The sequence below is a fragment of the Mizuhopecten yessoensis genome, unplaced genomic scaffold, assembly GCF_002113885.1.
Source record: "Mizuhopecten yessoensis strain PY_sf001 unplaced genomic scaffold, ASM211388v2 scaffold3101, whole genome shotgun sequence".
Taxonomy (NCBI): domain Eukaryota; kingdom Metazoa; phylum Mollusca; class Bivalvia; order Pectinida; family Pectinidae; genus Mizuhopecten; species Mizuhopecten yessoensis.
In genome coordinates, this window is record NW_018404876.1 from 411,480 (window position 1) to 434,922 (window position 23,443).

Consider the following 23,443-nt stretch of genomic DNA (forward strand, 5'->3'; position numbering starts at 1 on the left):
AATAACAGTGAACTGCACATCTCTGGATTATGCAGATTTACTTAAAAGCTTGAAGAAAATTCCAAACGGTTTGACAGTTACAGTTCGGACAAATCATATTAGAAGAATCTGTGCTTATACAACATCTTCCTTCATTTGATGGGGAGACATAATAAAGATGTTCAAGTGATTGGGAAGAACAAAATGTTATTATCACAAGAAATTACCCAAACAGCATCCCTTAATTTGAAAAGTAATCTTAAAGATCTAGGAATGTATGATAATTTTCCAATGCTCTCTGATCGTTCCATCAGAACTTGTTCTGCGACACATATAGATGTATGTAGCTCCATTTAAAGACCAATTTGTCTTTCATAGTATTAAGCATTTCCAATGTTAAATTGCTACTTCTGGATTTATAAGAGACTGAGACAGCATATAACAACAAAACAAACAACAAAATTTGGATAGATTTAATGAAGTTTATGACCAAAATTTCACAGATTCCATGTTTCTATATACAAATGATTAAAATGAATAATAATTTCTTCACAGATTCCATTTTTATATACACAAACGATCTATCAAATAGGATGCTGCATTATTCAACCTTTATTAATCATTATCAAATATGTTTTAGCCGACAGTAGCCTGGTATTATTTTTTTTCCAGTCCAACAACGATTAATGTTAAAAAAATCAACTTAATACTAGGCATATTTGTCAACAGAAAAAAAAATACAAAGGAAAACAAAACAATAAATGTGAACACAATCACTTAATAACAGCTGGGTACATAGAAGTACCATTAGAAACAGTTGCTTCTACCTTTTATGGAAGGTAGAGTTATCTCCCTTGTAATTTGAACAAGATATGCAAAATTGTCATAATCTGGCTATGCAGACTTGGTAAAATCTTTAAGAAACCACTTTCATATATTTGAAAAGTCTATCTAAAACACCTTAAAATCTTTTTTAAAATGTTCATTCGACCAGTAAAGATAATAATGTCACTCTTCCTCATACAGTATTACACACATGAACATTGTAAAATATAATAGATCTAAGAACAAAAACTGTCCTCCAAAAATTATACCGATTTCCCTGATGGCACTAGTGGGATGCTGTGCCTGTGATGCGGGGTAATCCTAAACAACATGTGTTAAATCATGATCAGCTATACATTTTATTAAATGCTTAAAAGTATGGACAACAATGAAGTAAAAAAGGAGTCTACAAGTCACAAACATTTGCTGCATCTTTCAGCTTAATATCCACAGATCAGATGAGAAATGCACGACACAACATGATCACTGACGTATAGCTATTCCAAGCATTTTAAAATCTTCATGAAATCTGATGTCAGGGTCAAGTCATCTGGTCCTCCCTTCAAACAATTGTCATTCAAGATTTCTGGATGAATTAAAAAGACGTTCACACTAAAAGTATGGTCGTCAATTCAATCTGAAATGCACAATGATAAAATGTGTTGTGTTACCTGCCAACAATTGCAGTTTATGCATTTCCTTATATATTGTTCTAAGTCTCACTACATGAGATGCATCTTAGTCACTGAATACTTTTTTTTTTCCTTCAAAACTCTGTATACTTCCTTTTGCAGCTGAAAAGATAAATTAAAAGTAATCAGAAAAACTTTCTTTTGCAGCTGAAAAGATCAATTAAAAGTACCCAGAAAAATATTGACATTCCTTTTAATTCCATTCTCTCAATAATCTACTCAATGACTTTACTTAATGGAACATGTTTCAATGGAACATTCTCTCAACATCATAAATGTGAAAACAATGCATTTCAATCTTTAAACATAGTTCTAATCTATGATATAGGCTATCCAGTTCACCTTTTTCAGTAAAAAAAAATACTAGTTTTCTAGGTCAACCTGATCTGTTAAAACTTACATGGACTCTTTCCTCGTCCACCACCACCTCCACGACCTCTACCCCTGAATCCTCCTCGGTCTCCTCCTCCTCTTCCTCTACCTCTGAATCCTCCTCGGTCTCCTCCTCTGCCTCTACCCCTGAATCCTCCACGGCCACCACGCCCACGGCCACCTCCTCGCCCACCACCTTTCTCTACAATGATAGCACCAGTGTAAACAAAGCATGACATGTGCTGCAATGAGCGATATATGTAAATGCAGGTTAATTCAAGTATGCCCTTTAACTTTGTTTTGGGGGGTTTTGAAATGTACTGGTGAAAATGACTCTGCATATTGTTACAGATTCACTAGCCTTTATAATAAACACCTCTAGTCATTATTACATTTAGCTGCATACTATTTTCAGGCATTTTGACACGATGGTTCAGTAAGCAAAACTCACCAGCAAAGTTCAAATATATTTGTCTTCCGTCAATCTCCTGACCTGCCATTGATTTATACGCTGCTGCAGCCTCATCTGCTGTATCGAAATCCACAAATCCAAACCTGAAATTCAAAACCCAGATTCATATTGAGCAGGGTTCTCCCCAGAATTTTTTTAAGCCGATATGTTTCATTTGCAACGAACATTCAAGACGGACACGCTAATATAATACCTTATAATACCTTATCAAACCTAAGGGGGGTGGGGGGTGTAATATAATGTTTAAAAAGTTACTTTTATTTACCAAACTTCTTTTGGTGAACATTAAAACCAAGGAAATAAATAAGTGTTTCTTATGTCTGAATTTTCAGCAATATATTCTGAAAAAAAATACAATTTATAGAAAGGTGGATGAGTTTTGTACATTGAATAATAGATATGACATTTGTGACATTTGTCTCTTATCTTTACATTTGTATCCCTTACTTAATCCCCATTAAAAATAATTTAAAGAAGAAATATTTAAAAGCTATAGGGGGAAACACTTACATGAACAAGTTTATATCAAAGTTCTTATTGTTGTAAGAGAAAATGTTTTAATAAAATGTACAGTGTTTTTATTTCCTCTAAAACTATATTAAATACTGCTGTCAGTAAATGTGATCAAAGATTAAAACAGCATTTTTATTTGAGCTCTTCTTCATTAAAAACGACAAATCCGGAATTTCATTCCCCTTTCCGGTTTGTACTTTACACAATCCAAGATGGCGACCATCACTAACTGAATACACACGCTATTTCAGCGTTGTCAAATGCAATCATATGTGAGTAAATTAATTTATAATAGATGTAATAAGTGTTTGTTTTGTTAATCCAACAGTAGGTACCTCAATTAATCACCTATTGACCATGCTAAAAGGATCCGGTGGTAATTGCTTTAGGCTCCAGTGAGCACGCTTGCCGGACACCTGTGCCCTGTGGGCTTGTCGTCCGGTCCCCCTCCCCACTAATTACAGGCCCCCTGTGGCAATACGCTTATCGTGCAACTGACCAGTGGGGTCATTGATGGACTTGGGTCAGCCGTGTGATTTAATCAGTGTCAATTTCTTGTGTAAAAAGACCACCTTCTGTTCAGTACAAATAACAAGGTGATACGGTTCACAGTTTAAGGTGATACGGGTCAATTAAGCTGATACGGCAGGTAGGATTTCAAACTGAAGCTGATACGGAGCCGTATCAGCTAAATGGCCTGGGGAGAACCCTGTTGAGGTAACAAACATGTTGATTTTTCTCTATTCCTCTCATCTCAAATGCAGTTATATAATTGATATTTGACAAATATTTCATGTTTCACATACTAAATGCTGTTTTTAAATTTTAATAGCTTAAAATGTCAATTGTGTAAAACATTGGATAAATCTGTTTTAATATTTAGCACAGAAATACCAAGAATTGAAAGGAGATCGACATAGGCCATTTTAACTTTTTCAAAAATGTCATAAAATTTGACTCCATCATCATCATATTTATCTTTAAGAAAAAATGAACAATCCCAAACAGAAAACATTATTCTTTACAACTTCAACAAATGTTACTTTTAACTACTTTTAACATACCCTCTGGACTTGTCAGTGTCTGGGAATTTCGCAATTCTTGCTGCTGTACATCCTTCAAATGCCTCTTTCAATATGTCATCCGTACATGTATATGAAAGATTTTTCACAAATAATACTTTTGACTTTTCTCCATCTGTAATGCACAAAAAGTATTATGAACAATCAGTAAAAATGAATAATGGGCCATAACTTTATATATAGGTGGGCATGCCATTCAAAATGGTGCTTGAAATTCATATTTTAGTCACACCGATAACAAATAAATACCTTCACCAAATTTCCTATTCAATGGACGTCGCTAAACAAGAGCTACCTTATTTAATCTTGGTAAAAATATCACATGATGGCCATTGCTCTAATTATATTCTTTTTTTCTCCTCCAAAATTACAATTTCCGAGATTATCCTGCATTTTCTGAATGTGGGGCTCTTATAATGCTTTTTAAGTGATATTTTTCAGATCAGATCTCTTTCTTTTCTGTCCACCACCGATACTAATAGGTCATTATACTTGCCTTCTGTTCCTCCTGGGGACCCAAATGTAGGTTTTGGTTTGCTACCAGCCTTGTCCAAAAACAAAGCATTTCCTTCCAACTCGGCTCCTTGTTTTTCAGAAAGCGCTGTGGCTACTTCATCAGCACTCGAAAAGACCACATATGCGAAGCTGAAAAATTCAAATATATTTAATCACATGTTGTGGAGCCTGAAAGGATGGTATTAACAAATTGGAGTATATTTACAATAATCAATCCGATTACAATGAAGATATGCATTGATGATTGTGAAAATTCCAAATTTATCATCTTCAAAATGTCAAGATGAGCAAACTTTTATGTCCAAAAAAAGTAAAGATTTTTCAAAAACTAGAAAAAGGTTGTTAGACCCCTTTCTTAATGCCCCTGCACCCAAGCAAACGAGTTTCATTGTTTGAACATTTTCTGTCTGTAGTATAAATTGACCTTGACCTTAGCACCCTCAAATATGAATTTAACCTATGCATTCTCATATTACATCTTTGGATAATGTTTGATTAAAATCTGCTATGAAGTAATTAAAGTTGTTGGAATAACTACTAAACATTTAGACCATTTTTAAGAAATAGTAACGACGACGTCTTACCCTGGGAACCGTGCAAGGAATTTGATAAAACTATTATTTTGATGGCACTAACACCCAAAACCAAATATCCACATACTCGTACGAATACTTAGATATGAAAAACTGTCGCCATAACGGTCATATGCTCAATGAATAAAATCCTGGGTCAGAGCATATGACTTATCATTGTGCGGGAAAGTAACAATTTGTTCAGATGCCAGAGAAAAAATAAAAACAGGAAATACCCTACTTAAATGTGCCTCGTCTAGAAGTTCCCAAAATCATGATGTTTGATGCATTAGAAATAAGACATTTTTACAAAATCTTAATATATATATATGGCTACTGTAACCTTGAACTAGTATTCCCCAACCTCTATTGAGACCTTCCTCTTCCTAAGGAGCACCATTCATCCAAGTACAGTTTCTATCTTATTTATCATTTGAGAGATGGCATCTTGAAACCAATATTTTTCCAAAATATCAGTCTATTTATAGCCAAAGTGACCTTGACCTTTGATTTCGTGCCCACAAATTGTTAGGCCTTTTCCTTTCCCTTCAGGACATTATAAAACTTAATATTGGTTTAAAAAGGATTTTCTGTTTTAAAGTTATCCAGAAACCATTTGCTTAGCACGCAAGGAGGTGGTGGGCACAGACAAAGAAACAACTACATCCAATCGGGGAGCATTGAAATCATATTTCCCAATTCTAAACTAGGATACAAACAGGGGGAATACATTAGCTCAATTTTCTTTGGATATGCAAGCTAACAAGTCCTTACCCCTTAGGATTGCCATCAAATCTTTTAGGCATACGAACAGATGTGGAACCTGTGAAGAATTCCTGCACCATGTCTTCTGTAACGGTTTCTGCCAAGTTCTTCACAAATAATGTTGAATCGTTTTTGTCATCTGTAAATAACATTGACTTGCATTAATGGTTAAATATCATATCGATACATAATATCAGAAAGCATTAAATGCATGCACATCATACAGCTGACAAACATTATCACTTAAGCTAATGGTATGCAATATTTATTAGTTAGGAATTGCCAATAGTTCAAAATGCATTTTTTTTTTTCTGTTTTCACTCTCATGATTTGCCATTCATTCCAAATCCACTTCCGAATTCTGAAAACATTTAACTGCACAAAGAACTCAAATTGATGATTTAATTGCTGCACAACATAGGAATAAAAGCTACAAATTCCTCTGCAAGGTGCAGATAATCCCTGAAATGCTGATCATTAGGTCCAATAAATATTTATAACCGAGTCTTGATCAGATGTCAGTGAAGTGACCAGTACTTTCAATGGTTACAGTTCATGTTTATTTGACATTATAATTATAAATACTTCAGATATTTGAGAAATTTGTTAATTTCATCAGGATCAAATGGTATAAAAATGACAACATGAAATATAATTATCTACAAGATAAGTGCAAAGTTATTACATGTTCAAAAGAAATAAATTCTTACCAAATGATTTGGCATCTTTTTGTTGTTTGTTCACATCGCCACCTGATCTCGCCAATGCCACTTTCATGTCTTTTACACCATCCAACTGCAAAGCCTTATCAAGTTGTGACGGATCGGCCAAATCAACATATACAAACCTGTGCAGAAATAAATGAGTATAGAAATTAAGTCTGCTAGGAGTTTCAGGACAAGAAATTGTCCCACATACTGTCTTGCTTTATTACAGGAAGTTCGTATTTTACAACAGTACTAGCTTATTTCATTCTACTACAGTGTTGCAATATTATAATTCAACTTTACAGCGATAGATTATTATACTTTTAACACAGTAGCTTATACTTTTACAGCAGTACTGGCTTCTGATTTCATACTTTAAAATACAGAACCGGATTATCATACTTTGGTCACTAGACTGACAATTTCCCTTTTACAACCGTTCTGAATTGATATGTATCCATAGCCCACTATTAATGTCTCGCATATATATATCAATGATGAATAATGACCATACTCGATTCTTAATCACATGGTTCATAAATTTGTACAATATCTCTTCCAGTTATATTTTCACACTATTTAACACAATCTGTCCCAGTTTACAAATAGTAGACTAGTACTTGTGGTTTGAATAGCAACCATCCCCATATCAAAGCCTGCAAATCTGCTTACCGTCCACCTGGTCTTGGACGTCGAATTTCTGCGACAGATATTCCTTTCTTTTCAAATATTTTTTTCACCTTCTCATCGGCTACATCTGCTACATTATTAACATGGAGGGTTGCTGTAAAACAAATTGATAAACAGGTTATGATATATACATGTTCAACATTTTACACAACAATTCATTCATACATCTAATTCTTGCACTAGCCACTAGTAGAGCTACATAAGTTCAATTTAAATGATTTTAAAAACTACTATGCAAGTAAACAGAAATTGTTCATTTCTCACACCAACACCTGCACCAACCCATTACTTGCCAAAATACCTCACATATATGCAATCATTGAGAAAGGAAATGAAACCATTGTTGCATATATCAACATACGGCACAATTGGTGGAGTATACCATATAAATGCAAGATGTGGGAAATGGATATTTTACCCACATATGTATGATCTGGGTATTCCGTCTTTGCGTATTGCGTATTTCGGAGCAGGTATTGATTGTTATGTCACTTGTTCGTGAGAGTAACGTCATCAATTTTTGAGAAAACGACGTAATTTTCTCGCACAAACCAATGACGGAAAGAAGAACCAAGGCTTTGCTGAATTTCTGACCCCTTCTTCTACACCCAAAGAGTTGAACTTCCATATCCAATATACCTACATCATGATACTCTTCCTTTCTCACACTTTAGAAATGTGGCACCATTTCAATGTTATACATGATTTCATAACATGACATTCTGGTACTGTGGAAGAATGTTTCTACCACCTAATCACAAAAGGCATTTGATATTGCCAAACAGGAACAACTATCAAATATTTTTTCCGAACAAACTTGCTGCAACGTTTTTGCAAGCCACTTTAATTTCAGAGTTTACTTTTTCCTGCTCTTTCCAAATATGCTTTTTGGTTAACTTGTGTGTTATCTAAAAAATCTACACCCCTCAAAATTTCCCCATCCCCGATATCTAGTATATATGATAGCCTCTACTAGAACACTGACACGTCATCAATGGTCCCACTATCTGCTACCTTTCCCCAAGAAGATTTTAATCCTCTATATATCAGTGTATTGATCACTATGTCAAATTTCCAAAAGACAATCTTTTGATTCCAAGATAATCTCTAGAAACAAAAAGTATGGACCGACACTATAGGCAATCTATATCTCCAATGTATCACTAAACAACATGATTGTTAAGTACAAGAAGTATGTCATCGCCAGAAAAGCACATGGCGAGCTTAGCACAAATACACAGAAAAAGACTTACTTTTTTCAGCATCATCAGTTTTGGCTTTCTTTGCAGGCTTATTATTTTGAGTCTTTTTCCTCTTTTTTGTATCTTCTTCCTCCTCCTCATCACTGTCTGCTTCATCACTGTCCTCTTCATCATCGTCGTCATCATCTTCATCATCCTCTTCACTGTCATCATCTAGCAAAAGCATAAAAAAATATCTGGGGCTGATACTTGGGTTTTCCTAAGCTAAACAAGAGTATTTTTTGCGTATTAACCCATGTAATAGGACAAGTACATGACGTCAGACTTGCGCACTGGAGTCAAAATTGCGTCTTTTTACATTTAAAGGTTGTATGAAAATGGTCGTTTTACACGAATAAATGCCACAAATCTTGATTACGTGGTAAAAAGGATCTTAAACTAGTCACATTTTTTTTAATTTTAGCTCATATGAAATGATACTCATTTAAGATCCTATATATAATATATACTTAAAACAATTTTCAGATGCATACTTGTATTCAAGTATATAAAAATGTAACAAGACACAACTACATTTTTACCATATTATTCAGACAAGTTAAATTATTTCTGGGATGAGGTGAAAGGAGAAAACATTTGAACAAAATGGAATTGACCCCTTTTGTCCATGGATAAACAATTAGTCAACCCTAACAAAGGGTCACAACTCCATAAATTAGAGTTGTATTACTTAAAAAGGTGTCTAAAGTGGACATACCAGCTTGAGCTACAGCCTTAGCTGTTCCATTGGTCTTAACAACAGCTTCTTCTGCAATAAAGGAACACTTGTAATTTAAATATACACACTTCAATATCAATTTCAGTGATTATTTTAAACTTCAATATCAATTTCAGTGATTATTTTAATCAGTTTTGCTGCCAAATACAATGCTGTTTCCCCTAGCTAAAAGGTGTCTTATTTCCCAAAATGACCAAAAACTGAGGAATATGATTTCAATACAAATAATGCTATATTTTCCGAATTCATAAAAGAATAGGCTGTTGTAATATTTAGGTAGCAAAAACACTGAATTTTACAATAACAGGTCAGTGCCACCATTTGGTTTAGAGGTCTACAGAGATTAGGAAGCATTTGAAAATCAGCACTGGTAGATATGGATTATAATGGAAAACATTGTTTTGCCAGCTGCAACTACTGAGTCATCAACTTGATGGAAGACAACCCGTTATAAATAGGAGACTAGTAACTTGTGTTAAGAACACTGTAAATAAGGCTAATCAATTTAGTTTAGATGATCGATCATACTGGAACTGCTTAACATACCTTCATCAGATTCATCATCATCATCTGAAATCGAGTAGAAAATAATTGTTTTACACAAGAAAAAATCATTAGTAGCAATAGCCAAAATATTTCAAATCATCTTTTTAATCATTACATGTCATATGTTTACTTCTCCAAGAATTCAGCAAAATAAAATTAGTCAAATTACATTATCTGATTGACAAGATTCAATTCTGCTACTTTAATATAGTTAGATACATAGAATTTAAGAATGTTATTGTGTAATCGAACTAAATTCTTATAAACGACTAACGAATTCTGTTTGATTAATAAACATATTTAAAAATAATTTTCTATAATTTACCTTCATCGTCATCGTCTTCGTCATCATCATCCTCGTCATCACTTTCCTCTGCTTTCTTCAAAAGTTTTTTAGGTGGACTTTTCACTGCTGGCATAGCAACTTCAATAAAGATTACATTGATATTTTATAATGAACAATTAAGACATTAAAAATGGTGAAACAGCAGTTTGTCTCGGATTCTCTAAGAATTTTGCAATTTTGTACACTCTAAAAGCCGATATAAAACAAAATAATACCACATGTTGCTATACAGATACAGTCACATGAAACTTTAATTGGAATCATTTCTACGCTGAAAGCATTAATTTCTATCACAAAAAAGATGTATGCCGGCTTATCAATCATTCCTGCTAAAAGAGAACAAGGGACAATATATTTTAAAATGAAACATTGAAAAAAAATATATACCATCATCATCAGAATCGTCGTCCTCTTCAGAATCGTCATCATCATCACTGTCAGCTTTTCTTTTTGGTGCATTTTTGTTTAATTTTGTTGCTACAGGGACAGGTACCTAGGGGGGAAAATGTTATAAATTTCTTCATATAAATGGTTGGTAGGTCAAACATAACTCAAGAATGTTTTTAGTTTGTCATATTAATTATCTCTAGACTAACTTCAGACAAGACATCTTTCAGAAATCAAAAATAGTAAGGCATTGGCGAGCATGATATACGAGTGCAACGAGATGCCCACTCTCTAAAGGCCATCTGTTAGAAGAGTACTAGATCTCGAGTAGAGGGGTGGCAAAGCCACCCACTACCCCTGGTAGGGTTTAATGGGTTTAGGGGATCTCCCAAAGAAAACAAATTGAAAATATAGACGGAAGGATGTTTGCACTTCAGAATGTTTAGTCATAAACTACATAATAAGGTTGCAGATTGGTATATCATGCCATGTAAAGGCCCTGATTATTTTGTATTCAAGGACTTGCATTAATGTCTTTTTTATGAAAGCATCCAGGTGTGCATAGACTGGGTATTATTTTTTTCTTGAATCCAGATATTTGATACTAGTGTATCTTAACATTGTTTTTTTTCAGCAATCAAAAGTCGTGGACATGTTAATGTTGAAGTGATCTCATAATAAATAAAGCCACTGAAGACCCTATGATGCACGGATATATCTCGTACAATTTAACATTTACAGGGATGATCCTAAATCTGAAATTGACCCCTCAAAAGGCCTCAATGTTCAAATTTCACCTTAATTTTACATAGAATGGCCCCTCTTCATTTTGATATTGACTAAAATTGCTGAAAAGGCCCACTGCTTTCAAATTCCAGGATTTCCCCTGATTTACGGATGGCAATCAATTGTTTTTTTTAAATAATGTCTTACTCTTTTTACACTGGGAAATAACATGGGGTTATATTAAAGATTCTCATTTTAGAAGTTGTACAAATGAAGGAAACTCTGAAACGATCCAAAAGTATTTTTTCTCAAGAGTTGCAAGTTTTACCTCCTCTTCAGAATCATCTTCCTCGGAATCATCTTCTTCACTTTCAGATTCTACTGGGGGAGGAGGGGGAGCCTTTGCTTTCTTTCCTTTGTTGTTTGGAGTGACTGCTCCCTTTAGATACAAAACAAGGGTTTAAAGTGTACACATGTTGAACAATTTACTTTTTTTACAATCCAATAAACCTATCTCAAATACCCTCAATGACAAAAGTTAAATCTCAATGAAACAGATTAACAGTTTAAAATGCCCGATACCACGTGTTTCTAAACAGTCATTATTCCTATTATAACCATAAAACACTTTCCCATGCATATTGACTATACGTCTTCTAAAAAGATTTTGTTTTAGTTATAGTAGCTGTATTATGCGATTATTAATAACGCGTTGTAAATTTAGTACACACGTGGTGTTCTATTCACATGTGGATGTGCTATGTTCCAAGACTGTGAAGACAGAGTAATAAAGCATAATTTTGTTCAATGATCTTGAAAATATAAGTCATTAGTATATATGTAAGTAATATTAGGCGAACTAGGGTTATAATTAAATTATTTAAACCGTTTTCTAAATCTCTGTATAATTTCTACGACCACGTGGTCAGACAGTACTGTAGACAACACGGAGGCACGTGGAGAAAGCGTCAATTTCTCAACGATTTCTTCGCTCGTTTTTTACATCATTGAATTATTACTGACACAATGCCATATGCTTAATAGTATAATAGGTCAACTTACCTTTTTGCCTTTGACATTTTTTGGTGCCATTATGGTGTAAAACTGTTATGAACTGCAAAATAGTAGGGACCACGAGTTTCTAGTGTGGCTGCAGATTCGACCATGTGTTGTAAGAGAGAGCTAGCATATCTGTTTTCGTATTTAATAATGCTAATGATTTCATATGTTGGAGATATGATATAAATTATTCTTATCGTAAATTCGGATTGCCATTTTAAAAATATTCAAATCACAGTTACAAATTTCTTGGTCGCTTTAAGATGCAATAATTAAAAAGTACGAAAACACGGCTGATACGTTTTCATTAACCCTTTCAACACTGTTGACCATGATGGACTCCTCCAGATCAATGCATGATAAGAGTCTACTAAAGTTACATATAGGTGCAAGGATCTCTGGGCGAAAAATAGTGAATTATAATGTCGTTCCGTACCATCGACAATCCGTATCAGTAAAGGATATCAGTTGTTCTGTTCCAAAGATTTTAGTTTTTTCCCATAGTCTGTTAATATGCGCAGTTTTTTTTTGGTTCTCGGAAAAATTATCGGTAACATATCTATGGGCGGTTAAGGGGAGGTAACTCGTAGACAGAATGGCTGGTATATAATCCTTTTCATAATAATAATATACAGCATTTATAGAATTCATAGTCACGGTATTCTTCCATCTCATTGGAAACCTCGATAGAGATTGTTGTGATGCCTCTTCTTTTTGCTTTATTCGCGGTACTGAACAAATAACCGAAGATTCTTTGAACGAATAAACCTAATCTTGGTACGGATTGCCCCACCGTTATTATGGAACGATTGGACTCGTTTCCCCCTTATTTTGAATTTAAAAATCCTCATTTTTTCACTGGTTTTTGCTGATTTTATTATTTAAATGACGATTAACCTTTAAAATGTCGGCAAAATTTGACATGGGGTCACTGTGCTTTTTTTTTACCAATTGTGGAATCATAAAACAAGTGGGCTTCAGCTGATATAAATGAGTCATGTTCCCACACACACACACACACACACACACACACAAACACAGTGTTATCCATCATTGGAAAGCTCGTTGGAGTTTGTTTCGACTTAATATGATAATGATATCGACTAATTTTCCACTTCGTTACACATCATTTTCAGGGTCGGATGCAGGATTTTCGTATGGGGAAGAGCAGGGTTTTAATGATTTTTAACGTGGACCACCCCAAAACCATCCACCCCATGGACACACATGATCCCTCAAAGGGTTACCGAGTCACCGGGCTGGAGAGCCAATGGTCGCGGGTTCGGGCGACGGCACGTTCTTTATCGCTTTCCTCATCCTACTATATAGTTGATATAGTTGTCGACACCAATGGAAAGCTTCAGTTAGCCTCTTGCGGCGCATTTTAATGTTCCTATACTAATACTCGACTTCCGGTGCGTATTGATATAGAGGGTTTAAAATCCTGAAATCTTACAGTTAATAATAATAACATAATAACAAGAGTTTACTATTATATACAATATATATAGTGTATACTCTACCAATCATAAGCCTCCCATATGCAGACAGTTATGGTTTTATTCACTTTTTGCCAACCATATACATGTATATATACCAACAAGAAGGCCAAACATTGTAGATTACAAATGTGACAAACGTATATCTTATTTATAAACGTAACAGACACATTACATATATCAAATTAATGTACATATAGACTGAACATATAATATTCTTGAATATATATTTGCTGATTTTTCTTATTATTATCACTTTTTTTGCGGTAGATGCCTGGAAGTTTCCTTTAATTGAACTGTTAAGCGTTCACATCTGCACCTAGCGGAAATCACTGGTGTCGATAATTCCTTTGTGATTCCTGGTAATGCAACATCTGATGCTATAAAAGCAGTTAGTGAGAATAATGGATAAATTTAACCCTAGAAACATTTAGTTTGTATTGATAATAATTACATCAGTACTGGCCGTGATGCGAATGTTATCAACACATTAACATCAATTAATTTATTCAAATATATTTAGATTATTTATTAGAAGTTCTATTCATAATAAAGAAAATAAATGATAGACAAAATTGTAAATGACCTTTTATTTGTTTATATCATATCAGTTATAAAGTTATCATAATGCCTTTTTTCAATGTTTTTACCTCTCGGTTATACGAGTTACTTCCCCCTTCCCAAAACTTTGCATTTATAAAATAAACTTGAAATTTTACATATAATTAAATAATGATGTCTACTTATTAAACTTGTTACCAAAACGACCTGACACCCCAATCATATTTACTAGTATGAGCTATAGCATTTACATTTTGTATACCGACTTTTGTATACGATATTCCGCCAGGTAGGATATGCGTTTCTTATTCCGGACTCTAGTATGTCCCCATCATTTATTTTCTGACTGTTATTTTCGTAATAGGGTTGCTATTTCATTTTTAATGTAATTTTTGTTGAGTATTAATAGATTCCATCCTTTCAAAATAGACATTTTGTTGCTAAAAATTACGCATGAAAAGTATGTCAATTTGTTGATTAGTTTTAACTAACCCGTACTTGTTTCATTTTTGTTATTCGAAACAGTTGTTCTAGCTTTACACCAAACCACGTGTATTTTTCTTCGATATACACCAACACGTGGAGCAAAATGCCACCCAAAAGAAGTAATAGAGCCAGGGTAATTTGCGTTTAATTTACTTTTTTTGTGTATATTATTATGTTTTATTATGTCGTCAAATGACACCAACGATGCTGATGTCATATCAATCGCGCATGTGAAGAAGGAAGAAGTGTGTCGCAGTGCCTAACGCATGATCAACACTTCATCTGTTCATGATCAGCAGCCACTGTCAGTGTGTTCCGTGTCCAAACAGAATACCATCGCGTTTGGTGTTGTACATACAGCAGAGGACACCGCTCTAGGACTGGATATTAAATATAAAATAAAATAAACTATAATATATTTTGAATACTACTCGTTACAAATGTTGCTTTTCCCAGAATTTTTAAATGCCCATTATGATTATTATGCATCCATCACCTGCTTGTGAATTTATGAGCTACTGAAAGTGTGGTTTGATCCATCAGTCATTTTGGCTTGATAAATGAAACACTTCGATGCAAACAAATTTGATTACATTAACCACAACTTTTTGACGCCTGTTTCAGGTAAAATTTGGTGATTCTTTTAGTTTTATAGGGCAAAAAGCACTAGAATAAAAAAAAACGTCAGAAAATCATTGGCAGGGGATCTGCATATGAAGTGGGAGGGGGGAAAACATGTGGCAAAATCATACAGAATAATGAACTGATGCTAAAACGAACATATCTCCATGTGAATGAATTAGGAATCCTTAATGTACATGTGTATAAAACTGGAAAACTAGTTATCTTTTTCATGCAGCGATGAGCATTTGTCTGATACAGTGTTTTAATGTATTTTAAAGGAACTGCTTAATTCTTTTACCTAAGAGGGAGTGACTAAATTGTAATATAGCAAGAGTTTTTATCCTTATGGATATGTCACTGGTTGCTCAATTTATCAAACATACGGACAAGTTAAGTGTTTTGGAAACTGTTTTCCATTTCTCTTTACTTTGCAAAAACCTACAATACAGGATCCGGAAAATACAATAGATACTTTAACCTTCACATATACATACAATAAATATAAATACTAAGAGAACTTCCATGCCAACCGAGGTATCAGACGTCCGAATATATAATAGACTGCTACATATATATTACTCCAATATATAAGATGTCATGATTATGCTATAGTTGATAAAATAACACATCATACAGACTTGCCAGGTATAACACTCCTTGAGTGCGTGCTGGTGGTAACGTCACTATAAGCAGCATATTAATATATAAGTGTATAGAATTTACCACAGAGCACAGATCCTTCTCTCACAAGTCGGATTGTAAGAATGACCACTGGGCTGTAAGAAATTATCCAGTAGTCGGAATGTAGTGGCGGGAATAAAGGGTGCTTTATTCATGCAAGGGGCAAGGTCTAGGTCGTAAGTAAAACTCCATCAGAATGTTGAACAAGAACATAGCAACACGGGTACATACATTCCAAACTGATGATGTCACATACATGTACACTGTTAACCAGACAGGACAACACTTGTATACATACCGTTAACATCACTCGTTACTAATATATATAAATACACACCGTATATATAAAGTATCTACATACAAAACAAGTGGTGATATAGATTTTCCTTAATGTTGGCCCTGTCTTTAAAGCAAATTAACGGTAAGCTTGATAACTTAATATATGACCTACAATTATATCATTGCAGACTCCTGTGGCACCTAAGAATACTGCAACTTTACAGCAACCCAATTCTGCTCCTGCAACACGAAGGACACGTGCAACAAATAAGAAAGAAGATGAAGTAAATTTTGTTTAAAACACAACAAAACAAGAAGTTGTTCACTTTGAGATGATTATATCTAGATACTGAAATATGCCACATGTCCCTTATATCTTAGTTATTCGTTGTTAATCTTTATGAGGGTAAATATAATATGACCGATATAATATATATGACATCAATATGACCCGATATTTTGTTAAGTTGTTTAAGTGTTGCTATCGGTGATCAAGATTTAGTTTGGGGTTTATAAGAGATGACATTGGTAAAGATTTAGTTTAGTTGTTTATAAGAAACGTCATTGATGATCAAGCTTTACTTTAGTTGTTTATAAGAGATGTCATTGATGATCAAGCTTTACTTTAGTTGTTTATAAGAGATGTCATTGGTGATCAAGCTTTACTTTAGTTGTTTATATGAGATGTCATTGATGATCAAGATTTACTTTAGTTGTTTATAAGAGATGTCATTGGTGATCAAGGTTTACTTTAGTTGTTTATAAGAGATGTCATTGATGATCAAGCTTTACTTTAGTTGTTTATAAGAGATGTCATTGGTGATCAAGCTTTACTTTAGTTGTTTATAAGAAATATCATTGATGATCAAGATTTACTTTATTTGTTTATAAGAAATGTCACTGATGACCAAGATTAAATTTAGTTGTTTAAACGAGATGTTATTGATGACTAAGGTAAAAAAAAAAAAAAGGAATGATTGAATAATCAACATGTATCCCTTTTTGTTTTTTACAGGCAGAGGCACCACCTGTTAAAAAACTCTTCTTGAATACAGAGGTATGGAACATATACTGCTTTATAGTTGCAATGTTTTTATATCATATTTCCATACCATTATTAATATATTATAAAATTACTATTGTTGATCTGTCAGATTGGCATTATACCAAAATAATGAAGGGGAGGTATATTGGAATCCGATATCTATCCATTTGTGGACATATGATTTCATTTTCTTCAGGAATTCTTGATAAATTTTGATTAACTTTGATCATCAGGTTCATATACCTGCAAAATTTTGCCTTAACTTTGACCCTTTCCTGATAAAATACATAGTTTTCCTGTGTTAATTTCACCCTTCAAATGTTATTGCTCTGTGTGGTGTGCTATATGGACTAATATTAGCTGTCATGATAAATTTGCCATCATTACGGTGGTCAAAAAGTTAAAAGTTAAACTACAACAAACATTTCTTAAATTTTACTGGTGTCTTATAAAATTTTCATCCCTATAAAATACCCATCTGGTTGATTATGTTTTGCATAAATTTCTCAGTTGGATGATTATTTTGTGGGGGTCGAAGATGTTTTTTTTTTTTAAATTACACCTGGATACTGAAGTTGTGACATGGAATAAATCCTTTGATATAAGCTCACCTGGCACAAATTGTCTGTGAGCTTGTGTATGGTGTGGCATTTATGGTTTCAGATTTTCAGATTTTATTTCGAACACTCAGACACATGAAAATGTGTAACATGAGGTACATGTACATGAATTCATATCTTAAATTATGACAGGGTAGACAGGTGCATGCATGTATATGAAGATACTGATATATATATATATATATATATATATATGCATGATAACATGTTGTACAAATGAACTATTTTGTAACACACGCACATATGCATACATTTCCGTATCCAAAATACTCTCATAGTCACCTACTTTACATATTGATTTGTACATATCAGTGATATAGACCCATAATGTGCTTCAATAGTATGGACCTATAGAAGCAACAAGTAATAGTATATGTATAATGTTTATGTTTTAGCTTAAAGTAAAGTGATCAATTTCTTTAGGTAAATTGATAATCCTTTCAGAATTTGTTCGTGACATATTGACAAAAAAGACCTTTCATTTTATTTTCATTTGGATTTGTATGATAGTAATTTGGAACGTATTTTCTTTGTAAATTTTTCACTTCCACATTACTACAAATATAAAGATAATGAAATTCATTTCAAATATTTTCAAGGCAAAGGTTACATATCCTATCTACTTTTGGAATATTCTGCCACCTCCCAGTTTCAATGGGAAATTTCAAATTACACGTTCATAGTTTGGTAATGGGTAATCTATTATTTTCTGACAATTTTATCAAATAATTTTCAAAACCTAATTCACACTTGAAAATTGAGTAGAATTCTCCTCTCGACGAATTATGAACTTCGGAAAACCAACTTTGTATAAATTGATCTCGAAGTCTTTGTTTAAGGTGATTTTTAAAGAACATATTATTCATGCATATCTTATTTTCAAAAATGTATGAAAAACCAGATTCATCAAAAATACTTTTAACTTTACTAACCCATTTAAAAGAATATGATTCAGTGTCGTGTAAATTAAGTGCCAATCTCAACAATATACTGCTGAGTTTACTTTCATTACGTGTATCGATTAAATTATTCCAGAAACGTGCCATTCTAAGTTTAAAATTATTTCCATTGGGAACCGACCGATTTCTCCATATACCATAGAAGTAGGAGTGCTAGATCTGATTTTTAAAATTCTCTTACAGAATTTCAGTTGCGTCTGCTCTAGCGTTTTCAAATTTTCAAAACCCCACACTTCTGAGCCGTATAGTAATATTGGCTCTACAACAGAATCAAAAAGCTTAATTTGTATGTCCATCGGAAGCGCATGATTCCGATTTTTTGTGTAAAATGCAAATAATGATTTTTGAGCTTGATCAATCAGGTTTTTTCGCGCTTTAGCGAAATTTCCATGATAGTTAAATATAATACCTAAGTATGTGAAACAATCAACAATCTCAAGTATTACGTCTCCTAGAAAGAAGACATGATTTTGGTTACTTTTCCGCTTGCAGAATATCATAATTTTAGTTTTATCAGTATTTACTTTCAATTTCCATATATCACAATATTCTTGAAAAATATGCAATGCATTTTGTAATCCTTCTGGAGTTTCCGAAAAAAGAAGTGTATCATTTCTAGCGGAATACATTCAAGGGATTTAAAAAACGTTTCTAAATCGTTTAGGAACAAAGAGAAAAGGAACGGTGAAAGATTTTCCCCCTGCCTTACCCCAATAAGGCACGGGAAGAAATCTGACGTATGGTCCGTCAATAACTTTCCTCAAATTAATTACCTTCACCTACTTTCAGAGCCACAGGGGTCAAATATGCTAAAGTATTAAAACAACATCTTAAAAGTAGTCACTTAAATTTCAATCCTGTATTTGAATTTTGCTGCAGAGTGTACAAGAACTAAAGTATTATGTTGGAAAAAATAGCATAACCAACATAAAACTTACAAGTTACAGAAATTAGTAAAGCTCATCCAGTCTACCTAATTTGTACATACCCGGGATACATTTAATAACAATCCAGGAAAGGGCTGTATGTCCACTTGGACTTTTATGTATTCCTTCTGTCTTTTCTGATTTTCAAGTACACTCTTTTCTATAGTGTTCTCTAACTCTTTATTGATTTCAGTGAAATGTTGTTCACATGGTCATTAAAATGTGAATTTTGTGCAGTTGCAATGATTCAGTTTACATTTCAACCTTTTTAGTTGGAGTCATGGGTTTAAAGCTATTTCAATTTTATGACATACATTGTACATTACTTCTACAATACTTAACCAGTTGTTACAATAATATTCATTTGGACAATTTTGCTCTAATTCTTTATTGATTTCAGTGAAATGTTGTCCACATGGTCATGAAAATGTGAACTTGACCAGTTGTTACAATAATATTCTATCTTTTGAACAATTTTTCTCTTTTTTATTTAGGATGCTGAAGATTCTGAAAATGTTGCAGTATTGAAAGGTAAGCATCATATAAACTTGTCAATATACATTTTATATCAGTGAACACCCAATCATTCAACTTCAAATGTAAGCTGTAAACTAATTGTTATTTTAAGTATATAAACTTTATTTATTTTATAACAATATAAAAAACATGTTATTTCAAATTATATTAATCCCTCTTGTTCGCCGTGAAGTAAACACACGGGGGATCCTAATATGGGAGGAAACCAGGGTACCCAGAGAAAATGTGTGGTCAGGCAGATGACCCCATACCTTTTCATGTCTGATCAGGGAATCAAACCCTGATCGCCTTGGTGAAAGGCAAGTGCGTTAACCATTGCGCCTACCAACCACCCAAATGTTATCTTAAGTGAATTTACATCAACTCAAATGAGCTTAAAACATGACTCAAGGTATAAGTTAACATAACTCAATACGTTTATCTTTAACATTGGTTAGGATAATTTGTCTTGTGAAGCACTGATGCACAAGTTTAATGATAATGCTAAGTTCTGGAATATAACAATGACTTAAAGAGTATCCCAGTGTATTGATTGATATTGAATATATTGCCAAATTCAGTAGTACAAGTGGATTATGGTGCTTGTTGAAAGAATTATAAAATAACAAATTAAACTTAAACATCATAATGTGGTTGTGAACAGATAATAAACAAAGTTAAGTTCAATTTTAATAAAATTATTAACTGCTATTGAAAAAAAGAAATTGGTGGTCCATTGTTCCAGTTGATATTGATTAGTGTTGGTTGATTGGCAGATGTTTAGTTCCCATAATTCATTTTAATTTATACTATATTGAAATGTATCTTGCAACAAACGTCTCTAACGGTCAGATTTCCCTAAGATGTATTGTAGTTAAAGGTAGAATTGCCCCGATTCTGAGGGCGGTAGGTTTTGATTTTAATGTGCAAAAAATTAGCCACTTTCGTTTTCATTATTCCACAGGATGACAATAGTCATGTTTTGTTGGAATGGTAGTTTTATAACATGTGTTTGCAGGTTTGGAAAAAATGACATACTGCAGGTACTCCAGTTTTATATCGCAATATCATTTATCATTGGACGAAATATAATTGGTATACTGTACAAATTGACTGTAACAGATATATACCCTTGCAGCCTTTGCTAGAACAGATATGGTTGTAAGCTTGTGATTTATTTAAATTGCTAAAAGACGTTGTATTACTTTAAAACTGATATTGATATAGCTAGGTTTATTAATATGACTATCAGTTCTGAAATTATTTTCCATTTTGTAGGCAGAAAAAACACACCAGCAAAGAAAGTTCAAACTCCCAATCCTAAGGCAAAAACACCCAAAATACAGACACCAAAGCCAACTTCAAAAACACCTGCAGAAGTGCAAACACCAAACCCAACAACAAAAGCTCCCAAGGTACAAACTCCAGCTCAAAAGACAAAAACACCTACTAAAGTGCAAACTCCAAACCCAACAACAAAAACTCCCAGGGTGCAAACTCCAGCTGTGACGACAAAAACGCCTGCCAAAGTGCAAACTCCAAACCCAACGACAAAAACTCCTAAGGTACAAACTCCAGCTCAGAAGACAAAAACACCTGCTAAAGTGCAAACTCCAAACCTAACAACAAAAACTCCCACGGTGCAAACTCCAGCTCAGAAGACAAAAACGCCTGCTAAAGTGCAAACTCCAAACCCAACGACAAAAACTCCTAAGGTACAAACTCCAGCTCAGAAGACAAAAACACCTGCTAAAGTGCAAACTCCAAACCTAACGACAAAAACTCCTAAGGTACAAACTCCAGCTCAGAAGACAAAAACTCCTGCTAAAGTGCAAACCCCAGTTAATTATAATGGTTTAACAAAAGCAAAACCACTGACTCCAAAACAGAAATTGGAAATGGAAGAGGCTAATTTTGATGAAAGTGATGCTGATAGTGACTTGGAAAGTGCAAGTAAGTTTTGAATGGCCATTATATTTCTGATAGTCTGGTGCTGAATTTTACAAAGTCTAATAGTTGTTCCTTTATTGAAAATTTAATATTATTTGACTGTTTTCAACAAGCATATCTTAATATAATTAAAAAAGTGAAAATCAAGAAATCCAGCCTGTATTTTATGGTATCACAACTGAGCCAATGCAGTAGTGTTTTTCTAGACACTGTACCTGTATCGTATTAATTCATTGTCTGATTGTATGGTCTAAAAGATTTTGTATGAGTGAGGAAAATAAGGAAAGCATATCTCAACCTGAACTTGGTCTGCAATAACAGTCAAGCCACTTCTTAAGATTCTTTAATTTTCCTGTCGGACAGTTCATTTTAATAGGAATCTGTTCCCCATGTTAATATGCTTGCGCATCAGAATTATAGTGGATGCAAATGCTAACCTTAAACCAAAGTTACATTTCAAAATGTTGCGGAAACCAAGAAAAACTCGTTTCATTGTTGGTTGGTTGTTGTAGTGTGTGTGTGTGTGCTATTTAGTCCTGCTGGTAAAATCCTATCATTTACCCTTGATTAGATCATTTTTGTTTCAACCAGATAATGAATTTTAATTGACAAATGCATGACTCTAAGTATGGTATCTTATAAATCTGCAAAGAATTTCACAAAAACAAATCATGACATTTTCTTGCATAAAGATTTCCCATTGATTTTCCTATTAAAAGGCAAAGCAATACTAGATCAAGATGACAGTGAAGAGGATGATGACGATATTGGTATGTACAACAGCTATTAGCTATTATTTTATATTTATGTCTATAAACCAAGGTGAGGTTTTGCTAAAACTGCCACATCTGTCATCTCTCATCTGTCCATCAACTTTTTCTTTAACAATTAACTTCTTTTTAAATGTCGAATAGCCTCTGGTGATGATTTGCCAAAGCTTGCTGGCATGAAAGCCAATTAGTCCTAAGATTTGGCCACACGTAGCTAGAGTAGAACCATTCATTCTGTAATGAGCTGTGATAACACAATTGTTGGTTCAAATAAATTATCTTGACCAACTTTGCATGT

At 33.6% G+C, this 23,443-nt stretch overlaps 2 protein-coding genes across 3 annotated transcripts; one reads left to right on the forward strand and one right to left on the reverse strand.

Annotated features, from left to right (window-relative positions):
• Positions 1-437: 437 nt before the first annotated feature.
• LOC110447002 (nucleolin-like) lies at positions 438-12,363 on the reverse strand. 2 transcript variants are annotated; one of them, XM_021492378.1, is made up of 15 exons: positions 12,233-12,363; positions 11,499-11,609; positions 10,445-10,550; positions 10,037-10,135; positions 9,712-9,735; positions 9,145-9,195; positions 8,439-8,600; positions 7,168-7,279; positions 6,499-6,635; positions 5,798-5,927; positions 4,432-4,580; positions 3,918-4,050; positions 2,320-2,423; positions 1,897-2,070; positions 438-1,441 (listed from the first exon to the last, which is right to left on the reverse strand). In XM_021492378.1, the coding sequence occupies exons 1-15, from the start codon at positions 12,260-12,262 to the stop codon at positions 1,437-1,439; spliced, it is 1,527 nt and encodes a 508-aa protein (XP_021348053.1). In that variant the 5' UTR covers positions 12,263-12,363; the 3' UTR covers positions 438-1,436. The 2 variants fall into 2 exon arrangements, with proteins under 2 accessions (XP_021348053.1, XP_021348052.1); XM_021492377.1 differs by having other exon boundaries at positions 438-1,598.
• Positions 12,364-14,878: 2,515 nt separating this feature from the next.
• LOC110446991 (extensin-like) lies at positions 14,879-23,165 on the forward strand. The gene is made up of 6 exons (XM_021492356.1): positions 14,879-14,908; positions 16,548-16,643; positions 17,375-17,416; positions 20,404-20,440; positions 21,704-22,378; positions 23,095-23,165. Exons 1-6 carry the CDS (start codon positions 14,879-14,881, stop codon positions 23,163-23,165), a joined length of 951 nt encoding a protein of 316 aa, XP_021348031.1.
• The last annotated feature ends 278 nt before the right edge of the window (positions 23,166-23,443 follow it).